General features: G+C 43.2%; 1 protein-coding gene across 3 annotated transcripts in view; it reads right to left on the bottom strand.

Moving 5' to 3' along the window:
- The window catches only part of rptor (regulatory associated protein of MTOR, complex 1), a 176,272-nt gene that overhangs the window by 78,044 nt on the left and 74,237 nt on the right, over window positions 1–23,991 (bottom strand). For all 3 annotated transcript variants that reach the window (XM_079500161.1, XM_079500162.1, XM_079500163.1), the window contains exons 8-11: window positions 17,012–17,071; window positions 10,374–10,474; window positions 8,997–9,141; window positions 763–838 (exon numbers count right to left, since the gene is read on the bottom strand). In XM_079500161.1, coding sequence (XP_079356287.1) covers window positions 763–838; window positions 8,997–9,141; window positions 10,374–10,474; window positions 17,012–17,071 — 382 coding nt within the window. The remainder of the gene's footprint in view (window positions 1–762; window positions 839–8,996; window positions 9,142–10,373; window positions 10,475–17,011; window positions 17,072–23,991) is intronic.

Raw genomic sequence — 23,991 nt, 5'->3', positions numbered from 1 at the left:
TAGCGCCCCTCAATAATCACATTGGATCCATTCGAACACGTTTTATGTGTATGAGCAAATGTCTGTATAGACATACCGTAATATCTTTCACCGACGGATCCACCTATCTAAGCTTGCTTCTAATACGCTGTGCCCAAACTCGGGTCAACAGCCCAGTTACCACCAAAAAACACTTTATCAACCCCGCTGACCAAGTGATGCGTCATACGTTACAGTTGACATTTTGACGTGGCATCCAAACAGGTCAGACAGCGATGGAGTGTATGTGTATGTGTATGTATGATGAATCAGGGTAAATGTTGGAAAACACGCAGTGCTGACAGGAAGTGATAGGGCAGGCACTCTGGGCCCGGGTAATGAAAAGATGAAAGAGGTGAGGTGAGACGAACAGCCATTTATCACGGGACCCCCCAACCCCCCCCACCAAACAATCTCTCTCACACACACACACTCATGTTCCTGCACGAATGCACACGCTTGAAGAAGGGTGCTTTATCTTACTGCTGGAGTGACTCAATGTGTGGGGGGATAAGGATGTCTTGTTTTTTGGGATGACACACACACACACACACACACACACACACACACACACACACACACACACACACACACACACACACACACACACACACACACACACACACACACACACACACACACACACACACACACACACACACACACACACACACACACACACACACACACACACACACACACACACACACACACACACACACACACACACACACACACACTTACTCTGAAGGCAGTGCCCTCTTCAATGATGGTAGGGAGTTGTGAGAGGCAGATGTCCACTGCCAGGTCCCACGCTTGCCTGGACAGAGATGAGACACACAAATAGCATTATGAGATACAATATACAGAATAAATTAACCTGGTCAAACACCTCTCTCGCACAGAAACAAAGAGGAATGTCAAAATACCTGCAAAGAAATAATGCGCGCGCACACACACACGCAAGCGCACACGCACGCACGCACGCACACCCCCCCAGGGTCTTAGGGAGGGCAGTAGTGAGTCTTTGATCCTTTCTTAAACCTCAGCATTCTCTCATGGTCATCATATCTAATTCATAGGGTTACATAACACACATCAAGCATGGTACATTCTGCTGCTCTACTCTCTGGCAGGATACTGCAGGGTTCTGGGGCTCAAGGGGGTTTCTTCCACTCAGTTAGCTTAGGGTTATGGTTGAGTCGTGATCTTCAGTCTATGTGCTGCACGGAGTGCATGGCAAGCTACCCAATGTAATGTAAAGTGATGCGTTGATGTTAGGCTCATTCCTTTCATGAGATCAAGAGGCTTCCCCCCCATATAGGTTAGAGTGGAATTGTGGGATCTAGCTTATCTACTCTCATGTAATGTATGACATCATGACAGACACATGGCACATCTCAGATGGTTTTAGACTTGTCATTCACAGATTCTCCACACTGATGAAGGCTGGATAGCCGAAACGTCTGTCTTGATACCCATGTAGATTTTTTTTTTTAAATTAAATAAATTAGTTATGGCTCTGTCTGTCTGTCTGTCTGTCTGTCTCGATAGTTGACCAGATGATAGTATATTGGTAGCTATATTAGCCCAACATTGCTGTTACACACTTGAATAATGTTGATAAACCGCATCGTTCAACGCTGCAAACCTTTGGACCTTGTGCGCTCTGTGTGTGTGTGTTACGAAAATCAAGATTTAACGTCCTGCCTCGCTATAGCGCATGTAGGCTACGCTATCACAAACATTTCGCCCTGTGTGTGTGTGCATGCAGAGAGATAGAGAGAGAGAGAAAGAGGTGTATCCTGTGTCGGTCTCGGGTCTCGCGCTTGTATGGCATAATGGCACCCTGCACGTACGTGAGATATCAAAATGAATTGGAATGGAAACAAATGATGCATGTAGCCTACTGTATATGTATCGGATCTGGATCGCATCTTGGTGAACTCTTGCCGTGTGTGATGTCTAGTCGGCTATCAATCGTTTAGTAGCCTTTAACTCCTTTGCTGCCCCTAGTGTTAGCATGCTGGTACTGCCCCAGGGGCCACCCGTCCAGGCCCACTCTATGGACCTTGTTGTCCTTCCGGGTTAAACAGGAAGGTGGGGGCTTCCGGAAGTGGAACAACACCACACAACACAGCCCACAGCCTTTTATTTAGCTAGCAGAACAACCAGCTACATTTTCTCAGCGATGAGATACAAAATCACAAATGATTTACGATCATCGGGTGCGTGCCGGCTCACCATGGACAGCTCTCTAACCTTTGGAGATACGGCGCTTTGAAAATCGGGTTATAATGGAGGCTCAACGAAGCTGGAGTTAGAAATCGCATCGCTGGTGGTGACGGAGGAGGGCTATTCTACCCAGAGCAATGCTAAAAGGTAAACAAACGGTCGGCGCATTCATATATGGATTAAACGGTCATCTATGCTTATAAGCGTAGCTGGCATAAATAGGTCCCATTAGCCTAGCTACGTATATAAGCGCAGATGGCAAGAAAATAATTAAGGCACACAGATATAATGACAGTCGATTTAAAAAATCGACTGTCATGAAAAGACTCGCCGACAACTTTAAAACTCCTACAGTGTGTAGGGGCCATTATTGGTGTGTGCGACCCTTCCTATTCTATGACGTTTTAAAGTGATAACGCACCATAAGTCAGAGTGCGGTGGTCACATGAAGGTTAAAGTGGTAACGCACCATAAGTCAGAGTGCGGTGGTCACATGAAGGTTAAAGTGGTAACGCACCATAAGTCAGAGTGCGGTGGTCACATGAAGGTTAAAGTGGTAACGCACCATAAGTCAGAGTGCAGTGGTCACATGAAGGTTAAAGTGGTAACGCACCATAAGTCAGAGTGCTGTGGTCACATGAAGGTTAAAGTGGTAACGCACCATAAGTCAGAGTGCGGTGGTCACATGAAGGTTAAAGTGGTAACGCACCATAAGTCAGAGCATGGTGGTCACATGAAGGTTAAAGTGGTAACGCACCATAAGTCAGAGTGCGGTGGTCACATGAAGGTTATCCTTCCCCCCCTCTGCCACCCAGGTAGAAGAACGCATCACTGCATGCCTGGCTGACATCTCACAGTGGATGTCTTCCAACCACCTCAAGCTGAACCCAGACAAGACTGAGCTTCTGTTCTTCCCAGCTAAGTCCTGCCCTATGCGGGAGCTAACTATCTCCGTAGACAACGCCCTGGTAAAGTCTGTCCCGACAGCCAGGAACCTTGGTGTTGTCCTGGACAGTCAGCTCTCGTTCAAAACACACATCACAGCTGTCACTAGATCCTGTAGGTTTACACTCTACAACATACAATGAATTAGACCGTTCCTCACCCAGGAGTCAGCCCAGCTCCTAATCCAGACAACAGTCTTGTCAAAACTTGACTATTGTAACTCCCTCCTTACTGGCCTACCGGCATGTGCACTTAAGCCCCTCCAACTGATCCAAAATGCCGCAGCCCGCTTGGTCTTCAACCAGCCAAAATTCTCACACGTCACCCCCCTTCTCCGCTCCCTCCATTGGCTCCCGGTCGCTGCCCGCACAGAATACAAAACTCTGATGCTGGCATTCAAAGCAACCAAAGGCATGGCCCCCCCATATCTCACAAGTATGATCGTACCCTACAAACCCTCCCGCGCACTCAGATCAGCCAACGCAGGGAAGCTGGAGGTACCTGCACTAAAAACGCCGGGACAACGCTCCACACGTCCCAAACTCTTCTCCCTTCTGGCTCCAAAACTATGGAATGCACTTCCCATCACAGTCAGAACTGCAGCCTCACTCCCAATCTTCCGCCGTAGTCTGAAAACCCACCTCTTCAGACTCCACCATGGCCCGTAGCACTTGCCCTAGCCTAGCCCCTTAGATAGCACATTATGTAGACTTAGATAGTATTTTAAACAGACTTATAGCTTGTTACGTAGACAGCTCTAGAATTGCACTTTATGTAGTCATAGCACTTTATAGTACACATGTATAATATATTATATAGTATAGTATGTATAGTTTACATAGATACTCCACTGTTACGTTCTTAGTCTACGCATGATTCATGATAACTACTTTTTATATATGTGATGTATGCCATGCTTTTGTTATTGCTTAATGTAAGTCGCTCTGGATTAAGAGCGTCTGCTAAATGCCTAAATTGTAAATTGTAATTGTTAAAGTGGTAACGCACCATAAGTCAGAGTGTGGTGGTCACATGAAGGTTAAAGTGGTAACGCACCATAAGTCAGAGTGGTCACATGAAGGTTAAAGTGGTAACGCACCATAAGTCAGAGTGGTCACATGAAGGTTAAAGTGGTAACGCACCATAAGTCAGAGTGGTCACATGAAGGTTAAAGTGGTAACGCACCATAAGTCAGAGTGTGGTGGTCACATGAAGGTTTAAGTGGTAACGCACCATAAGTCAGAGTGGTCACATGAAGGTTAAAGTGGTAACGCACCATAAGTCAGAGTGTGGTGGTCACATGGAGGTTTAAGTGGTAACGCACCATAAGTCAGAGCATGGTGGTCACATGAAGGTTAAAGTGGTAACGCACCATAAGTCAGAGTGTGGTGGTCACATGAAGGTTAAAGTGGTAACGCACCATAAGTCAGAGTGCGGTGGTCACATGAAGGTTAAAGTGGTAACGCACCATAAGTCAGAGTGCGGTGGTCACATGAAGGTTAAAGTGGTAACGCACCATAAGTCAGAGCATGGTGGTCACATGAAGGTTAAAGTGGTAACGCACCATGAGTCAGAGTGCGGTGGTCACATGAAGGTTAAAGTGGTAACGCACCATAAGTCAGAGCATGGTGGTCACATGAAGGTTAAAGTGGTAACGCACCATAAGTCAGAGTGTGGTGGTCACATGAAGGTTAAAGTGGTAACGCACCATAAGTCAGAGTGCGGTGGTCACATGAAGGTTAAAGTGGTAACGCACCATAAGTCAGAGTGCGGTGGTCACATGAAGGTTAAAGTGGTAACGCACCATAAGTCAGAGCATGGTGGTCACATGAAGGTTAAAGTGGTAACGCACCATAAGTCAGAGTGCGGTGGTCACATGAAGGTTAAAGTGGTAACGCACCATAAGTCAGAGTGCGGTGGTCACATGAAGGTTAAAGTGGTAACGCACCATAAGTCAGAGTGTGGTGGTCACATGAAGGTTAAAGTGGTAACGCACCATAAGTCAGAGTGCGGTGGTCACATGAAGGTTAAAGTGGTAATGCACCATAAGTCAGAGTGCGGTGGTCACATGAAGGTTAAAGTGGTAACGCACCATAAGTCAGAGTGCGGTGGTCACATGAAGGTTAAAGTGGTAACGCACCATAAGTCAGAGCTGGTCTGACAGCATGAAGCGAACGTTAGCAACAACCAGTTCAGATTGATGGTGCACTATACGCTGGCTGACACTAATGATTATCCTGTAAAGAAAACAATATATATATATATATATATATATATATATATATATAGTGTAACTGCTTACAAGAATAAAGACATTTGTGGATGGACGGATGGACGGGCAGAGGGATTGCCCATATGGCCATGCCTGACACACCATTATTGACAACACAAATTGTACAAATCACCAGTTAGAGAATAGTTGACCTCTGCCTTCAGGGTGGGCTGCACTTGTGCAACAATAGCATCATCAACATCCCCATGCTCAGTGCTGCCTTTGATACCATCAAACATTCCAAACTCAGAAGCAACTGTCACACTGCTGTAGAAACACTCATTCATGCCTTAACCGCACTCTTATTGGCACCACTACCAAACTACATAGATATATATAAAACATTCCACTGCCAGCACAATCACCAGAACCCACCCCAGAAAGAAACCCCACGACACCAGTCCTCCATGACCTTCACTGACTAAAATACACAATAGATTTCAAAATACTGCTCACAATGGCCCGGACGGTTAGCTCAACCGTCTGGGCACCTAGGCTGCTGAGCCCCGCGGACGGCGTGCTGCGGGTTCGACTCCCGACCCCGACGGCCTTTGCCGCGTGTCTTCCCCCCATTTCCTGTCAGACTACTTTGATCCGATCAATAAAGGCAGAAAAAGCCAAAAAAATATCTTTAAAAAAAAATCTCTCTCAGACCTCCTCCACCACCATGCCCTTCCCATCAATACCATGCATGGCAACTTCATGATGGTTCGGGTATAACAAAGCGCCAAACCAATGGTGACAAGAGAGGCCTTCTCAGTTGCTGCCATGGAACTCAATCCCAAATAACATCAAAGCTGCCTGTATTTCTCCTATGAAAGGAGAAATTAGTTCAAATGTTCACCAAATATGACGTAAATTTGAGGCAACACAAAGCGCCCCTCACTTCACACGGGTGTGATTTTTCATATATACGATATCACACTGCGCTCATGTCTCGTAACGTATATAGTGGCAGTGAATCTGCACTCGTGTAGCAGCCACAGTGTGCACCCCTTATAATTGTATTGATGTTGTAAGCAGTCTTGTGGAACATATGCCCATTAACATTTCACTACTTGTACCTACATTATATGAGTGAGTCAAATAAACCCTCTCAACTGTTGATTTTTCATAACCCGAACAATGGGCAAGATGATAATTAAGGTTTTCTGCCCATTATTGATCATTGTGAAATGTTGATTCAAATGGTGGAGTAAAAATAATGTTTTTTTATTATAGTCTTAACTGTTTAAGTTGTTGCTCATTGTGTTTTAATGTGAAATATCACACTGATGTAATGTCCTCTGTTGGGAGATGGAATGTACAATACAGAATTACACCCTATAATTGTATGAAGTGACAAAGTTGATTCCGATTCTTCCATGTTCTGGTTATTTAGTGTAGTGTGGGTGTGTTGCTTTGGAGATAAGTAACAAATCCACCATTATTGGTTTGGAAGAACTTCAGAGGATGCCCAGCTCCATCTGTACATGAATGGTAGGAGAGAAAGAGAGGCTGCTAATGAGAACTGACACACTCACAGAGAGGAGCCTGGTGCAGTGGTGCACTGAGTTGACAGCATTAGCCTGATGGTGACTGACTGCCAACAAAAATGAGTTGCTCGTCACGAAGCTTTTGTGTGTATAGGCTTTAATTGTGTGTGTGTGTGTGTGTGTGTGTGTATTGTCTGTATGTGGGGGGTGTAGGCGCATAAGCATGGTGTGTGACATCTGAAAAGGGTGGTGTACGAGGGGACCGCATTGATGGCTGACAGAGTCCCCCCCCCCCCCGATGTGAGCAGTATGGTACACTACTACACATGCCATGTCAGTCAAGTCAAGTTAATTTATACAGCACATTTCACACGACAAGTGAGGACTACAATACATATGTATTGTATATACAACAATCTATAAATATACAAAAATGAAGACAATTACATATGATTAAAATACAAAAATGAGTTATTAAAAATAAAACTAACTACAAATTTCACAATCTAGCTGAAAGCTAGTGAAAATAGGTAGGTTTTTAGTTTGCTTTTAAACAAAGACAATGTGGTTGCAAACCTTAGATCAATCGGTAGAGAATTCCACAGAGTGGGACCATAATGACTAAAAGCACCGTAGCCGGATTTAGTCGTCCTCAAAACCCCGCCCCAATTGCTGTGATTGGCTGTGATGCACGCAGAAAGTGCTCGTTTCGGTTCATTGGATAACCTACTGCAGTGGTTCCCTAAGTGGAGTCCGGGGACCCCCAGGGGTAAATGTCATTAACCCTTGAACTCCCATTGACTGTTTTGACGTAATTGACGTCAACATTAGACGTTAAAATCTTCTCTTATGGGGGTCCACGGGGCTAATTAGTGTCATTTTGGGGGTCCTTGACGTTTGGGAACCACTGACCTACTGTATACGGTTCACCGCGGCTTTCTAACTGGAATGGTGCACTTGTAGATGCCATTGCCTGCTCTGTGTGCCTGCCTTATTTTCAAGTGATTTAAAAAGTGCATTCGTTGTAAAAACCTTGCTTATACGCATGTGGAGTGAACCAAAACAAGAGCTCCCCAAAACAACTGGCTTGATGACTGTCCTGGGAATGGCATACGCACAACTCTTGCCTATTCCAAACCATTTGAATATCAATGGCAGTTTCTGTACGGGAACAAACATCAATCATTAAATCCCTTGTTTGTACCAGGTGGCCTCCCCTGCTCTAACACTTTAGATTTTTCAAACTTTATCCATCTATCCAATGTGGCCTCCTTTTGCTGCCACATCACATTTTTAATGTCCACTCTGTCTGTGTTCATCCATCTCCATCTTTCTAGGTCTCCAGAAGTGCTCCCCCTTTCTCCTAACCCCAGCGTGTGTGTGTGTGTGTGTGTGTGTGTGTGTGTGTGTGTGTGTGTGTGTGTGTGTGTGTGTGTGTGTGTGCGCGCGCACTTTTGCACATTTGATGGCAAACAATCCAATTCACCTACACTCTAAAATAATGGGCCTGTAGGAGAAAAGTGAGACTCTTGCCGGCTTATAGACACCTGCCGCGAGAATCACTTTTGTTTTATTTACTGATGCCAGTGAAGTTATACAAAAATACGTAGCTCCACAGGCAGGAGGGGCGGAGAGAGAGAGGGGGGGGGGGGGGGGTATCTTTCAACACAAGCCAGCTAATGAGTGGGAGAGATAGAGGGAGGTATTTGTTAAAGTGCAAGAGATAGTGGGTGAACTGTTTGTGTATCTAAAGGGAGATGGTGTTTGTCACACTGTGGAGGATTATGTGAAGTCACTGGACAATGTGGTGTTTTCTTCACTCTATCACGTGTGTTTATATAATACCAGTAATGAGACTGTGTGGGAGAGACAAACGAGTTCTCAGGTAATGAGAAGCATTGCGACTGAGTCGCAAGAAAAACAAATCCTGGGCGTACAGAATATTACTGTTAATATTATAAATGTCTTGCGTCACTTGCGTGTGACCCTGTTTTGCCTGTGCAGCATGGGCATGTGTGTGTGTGTGGTGTGTGTGTGTGTAGTAGTCTTACCACATGGCATGCATGTATGTAGGAGGCAGGCGCGGACTGCTGACCGGCGTGCAATTGTAAGACCTCATAATCCTCTCGGCCAATAGGAAATTGCGAAACAAGCTGGCCACAAGCAGGTCCTGACGGAACAACTTCTGAAACAGATCTAGAGGGGGAGAATTGTGTATGAGATTGCGAGAGAGAGAGAGAGAGAGAGAGAGAGAGAGAGAGAGAGAGAGAGAGAGAGAGACAGGGTGACACACTTTTTTCACCGACAAACACGGCATAAAAATGAAATAAAGACTAAGCCATGATGACTAAAACTATGTCTAAATATACTGACAATTTCATCTACAAACTAGACAAAAATGTTGCACTGCGACGCATTGTGAGCTTGTAGATCGGCTGTTTTCAGCATGAAACCAAGTGTAGAATCTGCCATTACATTGCTATCGAGGCCTGCAAAAAATGAATTTTGTAGACAAAAAACAACTGTAGATTTAGTCGACTAAAACTAGACTAACACTAAAACATTTCAGATTACTAAAATATGAGACTATTTTAATTCTAAAGACTATGACTAAACTAAAATCTAAATTTGCTGCCAAAATCAACACTGGATGCGAGTGAACACATTAAAAATATATATTATAATTATGCCCAATTAGCACCTGACAGATGGTGAAAGGGGTAAATGGAGGAATCACAGTGACATGCTCTTAAAAGCAAGAGCAGGAGTAGAAGAAGCAGCAGAAAAGGGTAGCAGCCTTTGGGGATGTACAGTAAAAGCAAATGATGACATTTCATTGGCTCAGTGCATTCACTGCCGGTAATTCATTTTAATGGCGTCCGAGGCCAATCCATATGATATGAGAATAATTCAAGTGTGTGTGTGTGCGTGTGCGCGCTTGTGCGTGTGTGCGAACTGTCTGTGATTGTCACATAGTATGTGAAATCCACTGCTACTTTGTGTCTAAAGCGTCTGATAGTCAATGTACCAGTTATATGAATATGATTTCGCATTTGTTTGTGTGCACTGGCAGACTGAACTAGACAAAAAGGTCGCACTGCGACGCATTGGATTAGTTGCAACATGCCATCATTATGAGGATTGCCTGTGATGTGGTCTGTTTCATCAACAGCAAAGCTCAGGGGAGGGGGAGGCCCCTCTAGACAGCTTACACACTTGTTAGTGTTAGCACAGTGCTATTATCACTGTGATATGGCATTCCTAAGTGTGTGTGGGTGCATTCCATGCAAAAGTGTGTGTGTGTGTGTGTGTGTGTGTGTGTGTGTGTGTGTGTGTGTGTGTGTGTGTGTGTGTGTGTGTGTGTGTGTGTGTGTGTGTGTGTGTGTGTGTGTGTGTGTGTGCGCGCGCGCGCACGCATGCGGCCTCACCTCGGGGCAGAACGTTCCAGGCAATGGTGTCTGTGATGGCCGTGAAGATCCAGTTGAGCTCTCCCAGAGGAGTGCGTCTGTCGTTCAGTCTGCCAGGGATTCTGTTGCACAACAAATAAGACAGATGGCACTGGGTCAGCAATACTGGCTCCATTAAAAGCTGTGCAGTTGGAGCACTTCGGGGGACATCTGCCGCTCTAATGTGATTTAATCAACACATCTTGAGAGGCGTCTGATCCAGGGTGATGTTCAAGTAAAGCCACGTGAGAGAGAAGACGTGGTTGGAGGTGTAAGTGACACTGGACAGATGATTATTAGTTTAAAAGCGTTCTCACCACGGTGTGTGGAACCCATAGAGTTCTATATAAACTAGAGAGCGGACAGCCCCACCCCCAGCTATTGATTTCAATGGAAGTTGCTCAGTGGTGTTTGAAGCGACCGGAAGAACGCTCTACTTCCACATTTTCTTTTCTAGATTTTCACATTTTTTTATCACCAAAGTTTGGTGCCTAAAATGCAGAAGTGCTGACCTCCATGAACGTGCCTGAATCGATTCATGGACGAGCGCTCTGTGTTAAAACCCAGCTGCACACGCTTTTGCACGTGCATGTGTTTTTGCCTGCCTGCAGTACCAGCTTTGGCCAGTAGGGTGGAGCTGCTCTGGGGGCCTGGTGGAACCTCACTGGTGACGATGCTACAGGGGGATGAAAAACCAAATCCTTCTGAGTGACTGGAACCGTCACGAGCACTTCTGCAGGATTTGAGATTCACGAAAACCCATCGCTGCACCAAATTCCAGTCTCTCTTGCACACAGACAATTCTCCACCCGTGCTATTGCGTGCTAGGAGAGCGGAGGCGCCATGGAAATGAGCACAGGGCATTTTGTTCCACTATAAAACATATGCTGACATAGGTACTCTCTACTGATTGGGTGAAAATGGCAACGCACCTGAAAATTATCTTCTGTTTAAGAGCTGGTGAGACGGGGAGACCCGTTATTGAACAGACACTATATAGCAGAATATATATCACTTGAAAAATAAGCCATACTGTACATGTACAGTATATCTATGAAGTCCACCAATAAACCACAGACATTAAGAAATGACAATTAAGTGCGTGTGCGTGCGTGCGTGCGTGCGTGGAGTGCGTGCGTGCGACAGTCACAATTTCAGAAAAAACTCTACAGGCATGGACAGCAGCTGTCCATGCCTGTAGAGCAATCGAACCGTAAATCTCCAACCAACAGCGATAGCCTACTAGTTTAAAATGGCTTGTGCCAAAATACAAGTGATAGTACATTCAGAGTCCTGCAGCCACCATTATCTACACTCTACAGTAACTCAAAGCAACAAAACAATCTCTGCTGCTGTTGTTGAGTCCCATTCTTGGCAGGTGAATGCCTACAGTATTACCAGTGGTGGAAAGTAAATGTACTCAAGTACTGTACTTACAGTAAGGACAGCTTTGAGGTACTTTAATTGTACTTTACTTGAGTATGCAGATAATATGTTTTTCTATACTTAAAATTTCTACCCCACTACATCTCAGAGGTACATTTTGTGCTTTTTACTCCACTACAATTATTTGAAACAGTTAAGTTACAATTAACTTTATAGATTTAGATTATTATGCATTATACATCAACCACTTAAGCCTTATTTTATACCATTTCTATTCGACTCAGCTCAGCTTGTGAGCTTGTAGATTTTTTGTTTGAAAAAAGTGGGCATTTTGGTGGTGTAAGTCAAGTCAGTGGTTCCCAAACAATTTTAGCTCAGGTCACCACTGAAAATAACCTTCTCATCCACGGCACCCCTGAACTACATTGTTACTTTATAACACCTTTGATTTTATTAACCGGGACTTTTACTTAAGTAAAAATAATCAAGAGTACTGCCGATTACGCTGCGATGCTAGCTGCTCAGTACATTGTGTGTCTGCCAAAGACACTTAGAAAGAACACTAGGCTCTTCTAGGCCTTTCATCTGCTCAATATTCTGTCTAGAAGTGAAAACGACACTTGATGGCTGGAAGGATGGATGACAGATATATGTATGTAGAGATGGATGGATGGAAACAAATGAATGGATACATATACAGATGGATGGACAAACACATAGCATGGGTGGATGGATGAACAGACATATGTAGATGGATGTATAACTTGGTAGCTACTCTATTATGCAACTGGAATCATTCTGAATGTGGCTAGGCATTTCAACACTAAGGGAAGTACTCTTCTATAGAGGTATGTGATTCTGAAAACGAATTCTGAGAAAAGTATGTGGCTATATTCAGACATGAGGGGTAGTCGTGATTTTCTCGCAATGGCATTGTGTCAAAATTTGTGGTGGTTTCACATGGAAAGGAGAGACAGGGGTGGGAATTGTGGGACAGATGGCAAAAACAAAGACAGTTTATTTTTGGACACAGCCTGTCTAATTCCCTGCATTCTGTGTTATGCAATAGATTTGATAACAAACAGAGAAAGGAATGTCTGGGATAGCATGTTCCTCTCACCCTGCCTCACCCCACCAACTGTAGGGGTGACATGGACATACTGAACTGTGTGGGTGGAATGTGAAGGTATGTTTTGACTGGTTATATTGCCTGCGAGTTGTGTCTGCTAGTTATTGTGTTTACATTCAAGCTGATATTATCGTTGTGCTCTATTTGACGTGTTTCTTAATCAAAGTGTGTGTGTGTGTGTGTGTGTGTGTGTGTGCGTGCGTGCGTGCGTGCGTGCGTGCGTGCGTAGTTTGATTTCAGCATGTTTTACTCCCATGCCCAGTTGCACAGTGCATAGCCTGGCCAATAAGCCAGACCGAATCACACCATGGGAGAAATCGGATTTTCACCCTGGGAATTTTTCCCACCCAATGCATGTTACAGTCAGAATTCGGGACTCCAATAAAATCACTAATCAAAATAATAAAAATCAACAAATAATAATAATAACCCATCCGTTACTACATGTGAAGGGCACACTACTGGGTTTAAAAACACAGCTGAAACATGAAGTGGAGGCTGTCAAATCCTGCAATTTCCATCTAGTATATATATATATATATGATATAGTCGCTGTCAGATGTAAACCATGTATGTGCAAAACCGTTTAAATGATTTAAAATAGTGAAAAAAGCCGATCTACAAGCTCATGTTGTGAGATACTACTACTACCTTTGTGTGACACTCTCACTTTACAAAAAAGCAAAAAAATATAGAAATATGGAGAAATATATGCAGAAGGTCTCTGCTTGACAGCAACGATTGTGTGTGTGTGTGTGTGTGTAAACGTAACTTTTTTTGATTGTTCATGAACCATGAAAACACTCACTGCTAGTGTTCAGCAAATATGAAATTCCTATACCGTTACTGTAGTACTACCATTTCTCACAAGCATCATGTACCCCATATAAACACCAGCCCTCACTCGCATACAGTAAGCGTGTGCAGTGTGCACTCTCTCACAGTACACACCTACACAAACAAGCACTAAAATAATGACACTTGAGTTTACAGCATTGCATAACTCAGACAGCTTGAAAGAAAAGACAGCCGTGGGCATTCAACAAGGTTGCACGACTCTCTCAAAGCTATCTTTAGACAGACTGGTAGATACCATACAGCCATCCTGAAGAAGTCTGAATTCAAAAAGGTTGTGGTGGTGGTGTGTATCTAATTTACATGCATGCAGTGCAGATTGTAGCGCCATGTTAGATGGCGAGTGTGGCATCACTGAGACAGGAGTGAGCAGGTAAATTAGTTTAGAGACATTTTTTCATTTTATGAGCTCTGGGACCAAACTCCATTATTTAAATCTGGGGAACATTAAGCTGAGTCAACACTTAGCTCTCTGGATGAGTGCTGGAACACACAATGGACTGAGAGAGAGAGAGAGAGAGAGAGAGAGAGAGAGAGAGAGAGAGAGAGAGAGAGAGAGAGAGAGAGAGAGAGAGAGAGAGAGAGGGAGAGAGAGACAGACTAGGCATTTATGGTAAGAGGGACAGGCTGGACATGCTGGAAATGATGTCATGCAGTCAAGTTTGGGACAGCTGAAACTAACCTTGTATGTACATTTATAGTACATCAGTACATATAGTAGGCCTACTTCAGATGTACAGTATGAAGTTATCTGTGCTTTTCAATATCACGAATATTTGAAGGCACCTTACGGAAAATCCAATTTATGGATAGAGAGTTCAATCCTCCAGCACTGAGATCTCTATCCCAACCCACACTCACTGCCTCTCCTAAATCCAGTCTTATCAGTACGCCGGCCTCCAATGTGTGTTTGAGGTGGACAGCCTGGCACGACAGTGGTAGGCGAGGACACCATTTTATCAGAGGTAGCAGAATCTGTGTGCCGAGTAGTGGATGGAGAAAAAGCATGGCTGTCATGTGCTCCCCGCATACAGACAGACTCAATCCAAGGTTTTCTGGGTCAACAGCCTTGACCATCATTTTTGTTTGGTATTTTTGCTTTTCTCCTCTGAGATGGCAAGAGAAAGGAAGGGAGGTTAAAAGGCTTGGGCTGGATTTTCTGCACCGATATGGTTCCTTGGGCAGGGGGACTTCAGCAGTACACACTATCTTCGCAAACCGAAGTCTGAGAACTGTCAAATATGTTTTTTTAATGTTTTCTTTAGTTCAAATGTATCTGTGCCCCATCTCTTCAACCGACACGGTAACTTTCAGACTATGATCAGGAACACTGTCAGACTGCATTTGAGCTGCAGCTTATATTCCACAGGTTGGAAGAGAAGACAAACCACTAAAATAAACCACTAACTACTTAGAACTGAGAAGAAATGAACATCGGTAACGCATGCCCATACAGTTATGCAATACCCAAGTATTTAGTATAGTACCCATTATAATAGTACTTTGAGTCCAGTCTATGACGTCAACTCAATACTATGACGACATATTGATGACATCAGTGATTACTACACGTGGGCATAAAAGGACACAGACAGAACTCCTTACAGTAAATGGGCATTAACACAATCAGAGCCCTGGGGTCCGGAAAGACCTGGCCGCTTTTACTCGGAAACCCATGACCCGGAAACAATCCACTAAAAAAAGATTGACTTTACATAGCTAGCTTACATTGCGATCGCTTTAGTTTATACGATATGATCCAAAAAGCGTTCATATTTTGCGGGAGAGACGGATGAGGAGCAGAAATGAAGCGCCAGTATATCGATCCGTTCAACACCACGGAGAGCACCCTGGATTAGGAGAGACGAGTCATTCTTTCCGCCGCGCTAACGGCGAAGTCAATGGTAAGCTAACAATTGCCTAGAGCGCAGCATACGGTAGCTGAAAGGCGAACTGACAAATCAAAAAAAGGAAGAAATTCAGAATATTCTTATCTCGCCCGTATCATTGAGGATGCACTAGGACGTCCTCACACGTCAGATGTACGCGTCGATTGGGACCCCTAGGACGTGTGGCGACGTCCTATGTACGGAAACGGTTAAAGGGCATTTCATTGCTAACACACTCTGGGATCCTTGAGACCCGTCAGTCACCCATTAATCAATGCGTTATATTGGGTATACCGGTACGTTTATTTATTTATAAAATAAGTAGAAATAATAAGTAAACTGTTTTGAGGAGTGAACATGTTTGAAGAAAGGTGCATAGAAGCAAAGTAGGGCACACTCAGTAAGTACATTCTGGACAGAATCCTAGAACTTGCAAATGTACAGTAGCAAGAGATAAGAGGCTGCAGACCAAAGAGAGAAGACATGAAATGTGGATCTGCTTGCGTCACTGGTCCCATGGTGACGCAGTTGAGGTCTTGATGAGCCCCTCCTTGTACTGGTAAAATAACAGACAAAGTCACTATGCTACACGCACACTACAGTAGACTGAGCACATTCAAAGTGGCACAAGCCTTCAGCCAAACACTAATTATCCTCTTGAGGAGGACACTGCTGTATTTTCAAATAAAAAATGTGTGTGTGTGTGTGTGTGTGTGTGTGTGGTGTGTGTGTGTGTGTGTGTGTGTGTATGTGTGTGTGTATGTGTGCACGCACACAACCTGTCATGCCAATACCAAAAGTGCCTCCCTGTGAGACGCAGGAGAGTGCAGCTTTAGACTGTTAATAATGGGCAAAAAAATATAAAATAATGGGCATAGACCTTGCTGAAACATAAAATGACAGATGCCAACTGATGTTAGTTGCAATACCGAGTGTGAACAGACGTGTTTAATGTGAATCCTTTTCAGACAATACAAGAACGGGAAAAGCCGCCTCCAAATGTTCTGAGAAAGTGCTAAAACTTTATTTTATGACATCGATATTGAGTACAAATATCAATCTGTGACTATGTGTGCCTAAGAGCAAGAGATGTTCTGTTGGCAGTCGGTACGGCAGAGAAGAAATAAGAGCTTTATTGAAGAAAAGTACAGCGTTAAATCTGCCACATTCTACTGCTACACAGGCTGTGTGAGGGGAGAGCATTATGCCCCGAGGATTGAAAACAACAGAGGGTGAACTGGGTGTGAGACAGAGAGAGAGAGAGAGAGAGAGAGTAATTACTATCTGAGAGGGCACTCCAACAAGAGAAAAATGGGGAAACAGAGAGAAACAAGTACAGAGCGCTATAGAGAAGAACTTACTTTTCAATGAGGTCTAGTGTCACACCTGGTACCAGTTTGGCACTCTTCTGCATACAAAACCTAGAGGGGGGGGGGGAGAGAGAGAGAGAGAGAGAGAGAGAGAGAGAGAGAGAGAGAGAGAGAGAGAGAGAGAGAGAGACAGGCCTTAATAAAAGCATTACAAACACACTGCCCAGCCAGTGCCTATAATAAAACCATTTGTGAAGGGAACAAAATTAACTGGAAAAAGACAACATTTGAAAGTCTAGGATGCTAAGCATAACTCATACATATCTACCATTCATTGGCAGTCTTAATGCATTCGTCTTCAGTTCAGGCTCGGAACTATTCCAAGCCTGAACTGAGGACGAATGCATTTAGACTGCCAATGAATGGGAAGCAAAGAGGGCCGGGTCATAAAGAATCAGTCGTCATATTTCTTACATGTGTGTTGCAATGTTATTGTTTACTGACTGTGCATTGTTAACTCTGAACCAGCTGTAAGTCACGGCAGGGTGGAGACAAGCAGTGGTGGGAGAAGTACTCACATGTATTATTGAAGTTACAAGTAAAGGTCCGGTATTCAAAATGTATTTGAGTAAAAGTACAAAAGTATTGGCATCAAAATATACTTAAGTACTAAAAGCTAAAGTACAAATTTTGCACAATGTCCCATTTCACAGGTTTTCAGATGTATAAACCTTTAGAAAATAGCAGATCTACAAGCTCACAACACGCATTGTGAGCTTGTAGATCGGCAATTTTCAAATAGCCAAAGAATATATAGGAAGTGGTTAATGTATGTTTTACAAAGTAACATTGTAGTGGAGTAAAAATATTAGGTACAATAATAATACCCTGAGAAGTATCGAAATTTGAAAATACTCCCTCCAGTAAAGTGAAACCATCTCAAAATTGTACTTAAGAACAATACTTGAGTAAATCCTTAGTTACTTTCCACAACTGGAGAAAGGCATGCTGTATGGTTTTGTAAGCAGGTTTCTGTTTGTGTGTTGTCTATAATATACATATATAAAAGTATAACAATATATATACTGTATAAGCACTGGTGAGGTGAACAAGGAATTACCTTCCCAACTCCAAACATTCATAAATTCAGTCCACCTGCCCTTTGAGATAAGCCAACAGGCCTTCAGTAAGCCCAGAAATGGACATGGTGGGAAATTATTAAATTAACACTAACTACCAGCCATATGCTGGTAAATGTTACCTGTGGTCAGTAATTTGTCTGGTCCAGATGTCTGCTATAACAGACATCTGGACAAGTAACTACTAGGGTTTTTTTTAATCACTTTGAAAATAGTTAAAGTCACAGATGAGTTTTGGAAATGTTGGACACTCTGGTTAATGGATATAAAACAACTTCAGCACTACCATATGGTATTACAAGGTAAGTATAGAAAGTCCCTGCCTGTTTGTATTGACATTTCATATGGCACCCAAAATAACATAATGTTCTATTGAGGAACAGTACATTATCAGACAGAGACAGGGACACAGAGCGTTCACTATGTGCACAGGTTGTTCTGAAAATCTACACAATCACTATAGTGATAGTGTCACATCTCGTAAAACACCATGTGATGCACCTTGGGAACATCTCCCTCAACCCAGTTGCAACTCATTTCCTATCTATGATTCCCATTATCAATTAGGTTAAAGGTAAATGTTTATGATTAAATTTCATCAACATTTTTGAAAACTCTGGTTTCAGAGGCGACCTGGAATCGAGGAATTGGAAGGTTATCGTCACGTGCAACCTGTTAGCAAATACTGTAACAACAAAACTTTTTTTCTTCCATTTCTATCAGTGGTTTCTGCAAGACACAGCCCTAGACATAAACGATATTTATTATAAATTACAAGTTTAGACTTAAGTGACAGACAGTGACGAACAGAACAAAGAGCAGTGCGGGAGGAGACTGCCTCAGCTAGAGTGAGTTCCCACTCGACCCCTACGCAGGGACAGATCGATTCCATGGAGCAAGGTAGAGAATGAGATGGGGAGATGCTGAGGGAACCAGAGAAATACGGCAGAGGCGAGGACACAAGCGATAGAGATACAGAGGGGAGAAAGACAGATAGTTATTGAAACAGGGAGAGTGATGATTGTTTTTAAAAGCTCACAAGACGTTTGATGTGGATTCAAGAAAGGGAAAGGCAAGGTCAGAGATGAAGGGTAATAATAGGAGGATTAAGTTATTGTATGCAGAGTAAACTGAAATGTGCCCCGGCCCAGATTGAGGCACCTTTCGGATTTGTGAACAGAGGGAGGAGAGCAGCATTTTGGTAGGGGAATAATACATATACGGTAATGGTAGACACAGATTATATTAGAAAATCTCTGCATTCAAAAGTGTTGAACATCCTCAACACAGTAAATGCCCCCAGGCATCGCTACCACTGGGGTGCACTCTTTATCATTTCAACTAATATCTTCCTCCTAAATGGACATTGGCTGTTGATCTGATGCTCACCTAAACATTATCCTTGTCAGTATTTAACTATTCAGTCTCAGCTCCTTTAGTCTCCCTTTTTATTCTTCAAATGCATTTATTTTCCATGGCAAAGAAAGTGTTAAAAAAAGACTTGCAGAACATCTTGCAACATTATTTCATCACATGCTCTTGGTACTACTTTGCATTGGTTACATTTTTTATAAAACTCTCAAGAGCGAAACACAGACTTATCCCTATTTTGGGCATGTCATTAGAGGTGAGAACTTGCAAAAATGTTCTCCCAAAAAGATTTTCCAAAATCTTTCGAAAATACCCATCTACAAGCTCACGCCACATCGCGGCATATGACACTGTCATACTGTATGAGTAAGTATAAAATAGGGCACTGATGAAAAAACTAAGCTGAAGAAAATAAGAATACTGTTACACATGAACTATTAAACCGAGATACTTTCTACTTTAAGAGTCACCTTTAATCGAAACACTGTATATCATTAGCGCATTCAACCATTCAACATAAGTATCCTGAGGTAAACCCTTCTTTTTTCCTTACCTAATCCTCATTCCTCAACTCAAGACACTAAAGACGTGGGAGAGATGTTGCGTAATGCCCTCCCTCTGTAGTTCACCCCACATGACGGATAGGAAAAGTGAGGTACGACAGGTACTGTATGGCAGGATTAATTTGCATTTCATTCATTAAGTAGATATTCTGGAACAAGGGAACAATGTGTTGATTCTCTTCTTTCAACCAAGTGCAGGTACAAGACATGAGGGTAGAGGATGAGCTGGGCTTGTTCTTGAATTTAATGAGGTGCATTAAATTCGTGTCCGTGTACCGTGTATGCAGGGGCACAAAAGACAAAAAGGATATGTGATTTTATTATGTGGGCTCTCACGGATACTTAGTTCATTATGAATGTGTCTGTACTGTATGAATACACAAGTACAGTACCACATTTTCAAGGCGATGCTAGCTGTCTAGTTAAATAGGGAAGTTTAAGGTCACTCACCTAGACAATTAAAATGTCAAGAATGAGGACTGCACACATACACAGTACAGAACAAACAATACAGAGGAAAACAAATGTACTCACATACAGTATACGCACATGCACTTGCTCACATTCAGAGATTGGGATGAACCAGTCAATGACATGAAGATACTGTCACACGTGCTGTACATAATATACAGTGAAGTACCTAAACAGCAGGATGGGCATCGGAAGAGCGGACAGTAGTGGTTCAATAATGATTGACAGAAGCAACCACTTGCCAAGTCTTAGCCCTGCCCAGAACCAAGACACAGCCGTCTGCCAGTTCCCAGAACGAAATAGAGGAGGGTACAGTACATGCACAAATCTCCACTAATGGTGATGATATGTTCTCCTCCTCCATTATTCCATTCTTCACCAAAGGCCCCATTTGGCAATCTAATAAGCATTCTGGGCTTTGATTTCTTTATCCTTCATTTCTCTCTCTCCCCCCCCCCTCTCTGTATACATTCCCCATCGCCTCCATTTCCACACCCACCCCTAAGCATCCCCTGTCTAGCACAGCGTTGGGGAAATCCCCTGAAGCGGGTGCTCCATCAGTAATGATTTTCTGCTCGGCTGAACCACAGAAACCGTGCATGCACCTTCTTTTGCCCGCCACACTCTCTTTACCCCCTCCCTCCCTTATGTAAACCTCCTGCATTGGATTTCATTTAAGGTTTCAAGGCCAAGGAAAGCCATCACATGTAAAGAAAGAAAAGCAGGTATTTCCTCTGGATACTGCCCTTGGTTAACGCAGTGGAAAAAGCGGCACACCAAAATAATAAATGCAAGAGTAGCTCAGATGCAATTTCTATTTATTTATTTTTAATTGAGAACGCTTATGGGTTTCAGCAACAGCCGTCCTCAGATTAAAAAATACATCACATGTCAGAAAGACCCCGTTGACCTCACTATGTCCAGTTTTCTCTCACTTTTGGGACTGCATGTTCTGTTTAGAATAAGACATTCCTTATTCAGCACAAGGATTGGTAGATACATAATGTAACAGGACCAGAGATGGAAGGAAAGTGGAGAATGAGAGATGGATAGAGGCATCACAGGTTGAAGGATGCAATGGTGCAAGGTCAGCTTGAAGCTGGACTGATTTTAGCCTCTGGGACCATAGGTGTTTTGTTTTCAAAGGGAAATAATCCTGGGCGAGCCCAGCAGGAAAAGCGGTATAGGAGTGGGAGTGAACCTTGTATTTCGCTAACCAATAAAGGTGCAGCGGGGCGTCTCTCCAAATGTGGAGACGTCAGTGTTCTCCGCTGTGTGGTGGACCTCCAAAACATTACCGCGGGGAGCGGGGGGGGGCAGGAACATAGGTTGGTGAACCAATAGGAAGTCGGCGTTGGTTTCCAGCGCTAGTTTGAACCGCCCCTCAATGCCCAGAAAAGCACAGGGCTCGCCTCTCAGGCTAGTCTGATTTAGATCAGAAAATGCTAGCACTCAATACATGATTTATTTACCTCTGACTGACAGACAGCGTTTCGACATAGTGGGCCTTCCTCAGCGTTAATTGTGTGGTACAGGTAGTGAGGTATTTGTATGATAAAATCAAGCAAGCAAAAATCAACTGTTATCACTAGACTGATTTAGACACAAGGCAAAGTTTGGCAGGTACGGAAAGTTTTCTGCAGTACGGCGTGTTATTACCACCTCCCAGTGGTATACAACTCCTTTATCTGTATCTCTGCTTTCTGGTTCTATCCCACAGGACAGAGTGAGCCCCCGACAATGGATTCTTTGAGAGGGGAATATAATACGAGAGATAGTCATATCTCAAGATTACACACAGAATGGGAGGGAGAACTTCAACTTGTATGCGTCTTACTATTATGTAAAGTTTTTCACAGGATTCATTACATCAGGACAATATTTCATATTACTGATCCAAATAACACTGCTACTGTGTTACATTTGAACGTGATTTGTTTATGTTTGTGACAGTAGATAAAGTGCTCTCTATTCTCTGTATGGGTTATAATGTCTATGACAGTGTCAATTTCGTGGACTAAAACTGACGAAAAATGTTCGTCGATTACCTTTTTTCACAGATGAAAATGATATAAAAGACATGATGGCTCAAACTAAAGACAAAATATTGTCAATTAGGGTTTTTTTTAAATAGCAGATCTACAAGATCTTCAACATGAAACGATGCGATATACTGTATGCCATTGCCATCAAGGCCTGCCAAAATATTTTTTATTTAATTTTTTTAAGATTTGCTTTTGGCTTTTCTGCCTTTATTGATAGTTTCGAGTGAAGACTGACAGGACAGAGAGAGAGAGAGAGAGAAGGGGAGAGACATGCAGAAAAGGTTGTCATGAACGGGACTCAAACACGCAACGCACTGTCAGGCCAGAGCCTATATGTGGCATGTGCCTGGACCACTAGGCCAGTGGGCACGCGCACAAATATTTTTTAGTCTACAAAAACTGTAGATTTAGTCTCCCTTATGATATTTACTCGATAAAACTAGATTAAAACTGAAACTTTTCAGATGACAAAAACTATTACATGGTCTAAGACTGGTCTAAGACAGTGTTTCTGTGTCCATCTGTGGAGACTGGAGCAGCCCATTCAAGCGCCATAGGAAGAGGTTGTCACATGTGCAAAAAGAACAAATCTATGAGCCATCAATACATTGAGACACTATGGATTGTTAGCTAGCAACAATAGCAGTAAATGTGTGATTGTTAATATGAAACAGCTCTCCATTTATTTATTTTTTGCAAATGATAAAAGTAACAACACACCCAGGAGGCCTGTGTGCATCTGCATTCTACAGTATATCCTCTATATTCACTTAGTGGAAACTGGAAAATGTAATCATTGTTACTCCACTGGATTTTGGTCTCCAAAGGGCATATTTGTGACATCATACTCATATACAATATTAATAGCATAATACAACAGCCTCATTAAACCGAAGGTCATAAATAGAGCTGGAGTTTGAGATGAGGAAAGAAATGGAAATCGTTTAAGGCAGCGGTGACATTCCTACTGGCTTTGAAGGTATGGCCTAGAGGCATAATGTCCTTCACTCTCACAGATTGGGAGGCTCACCATTCTGTGAGCAGGAACAATTGATTGAAGTTGAGCTGAAGACTTGGTGAAAACATTGCTATGGCCATGAATCAGTGCACAGGGAATTCACAAAATGTTAGAATGCACGGTAGGTAATGAGCCAGGGGCACCACGTAGAGCTTAGAAAATGCTGATGATGCATAGTGAGCGCGTTGTGCGGTGCATGTACGATGAGGCAGTCACTGGCTGACATGTGCATCGACCAAACGAGGATTCTCTTGCTGACATGCTCCTTAAATGGGGGAAAGAGATGAAGGGAACAGGCAGCGGCGACAGTGGAAGCATGAGACTGGTGTCAACAATCTGGTTGGTTCGTTACCTTTGAGAATGTTCTAAGCTCACTCTACTTTTACACACTTCAGCTCTGTACATTTGGCGGTGTGACTGTGAA

This window comes from Electrona antarctica (assembly GCF_951216825.1).
Source record: "Electrona antarctica genome assembly, chromosome: 4".
Taxonomy (NCBI): Eukaryota; Metazoa; Chordata; class Actinopteri; order Myctophiformes; family Myctophidae; genus Electrona; species Electrona antarctica.
The sequence above is the reverse complement of the archived record's forward strand: the minus strand, read 5'-3'. Positions and strand labels throughout refer to the sequence as shown.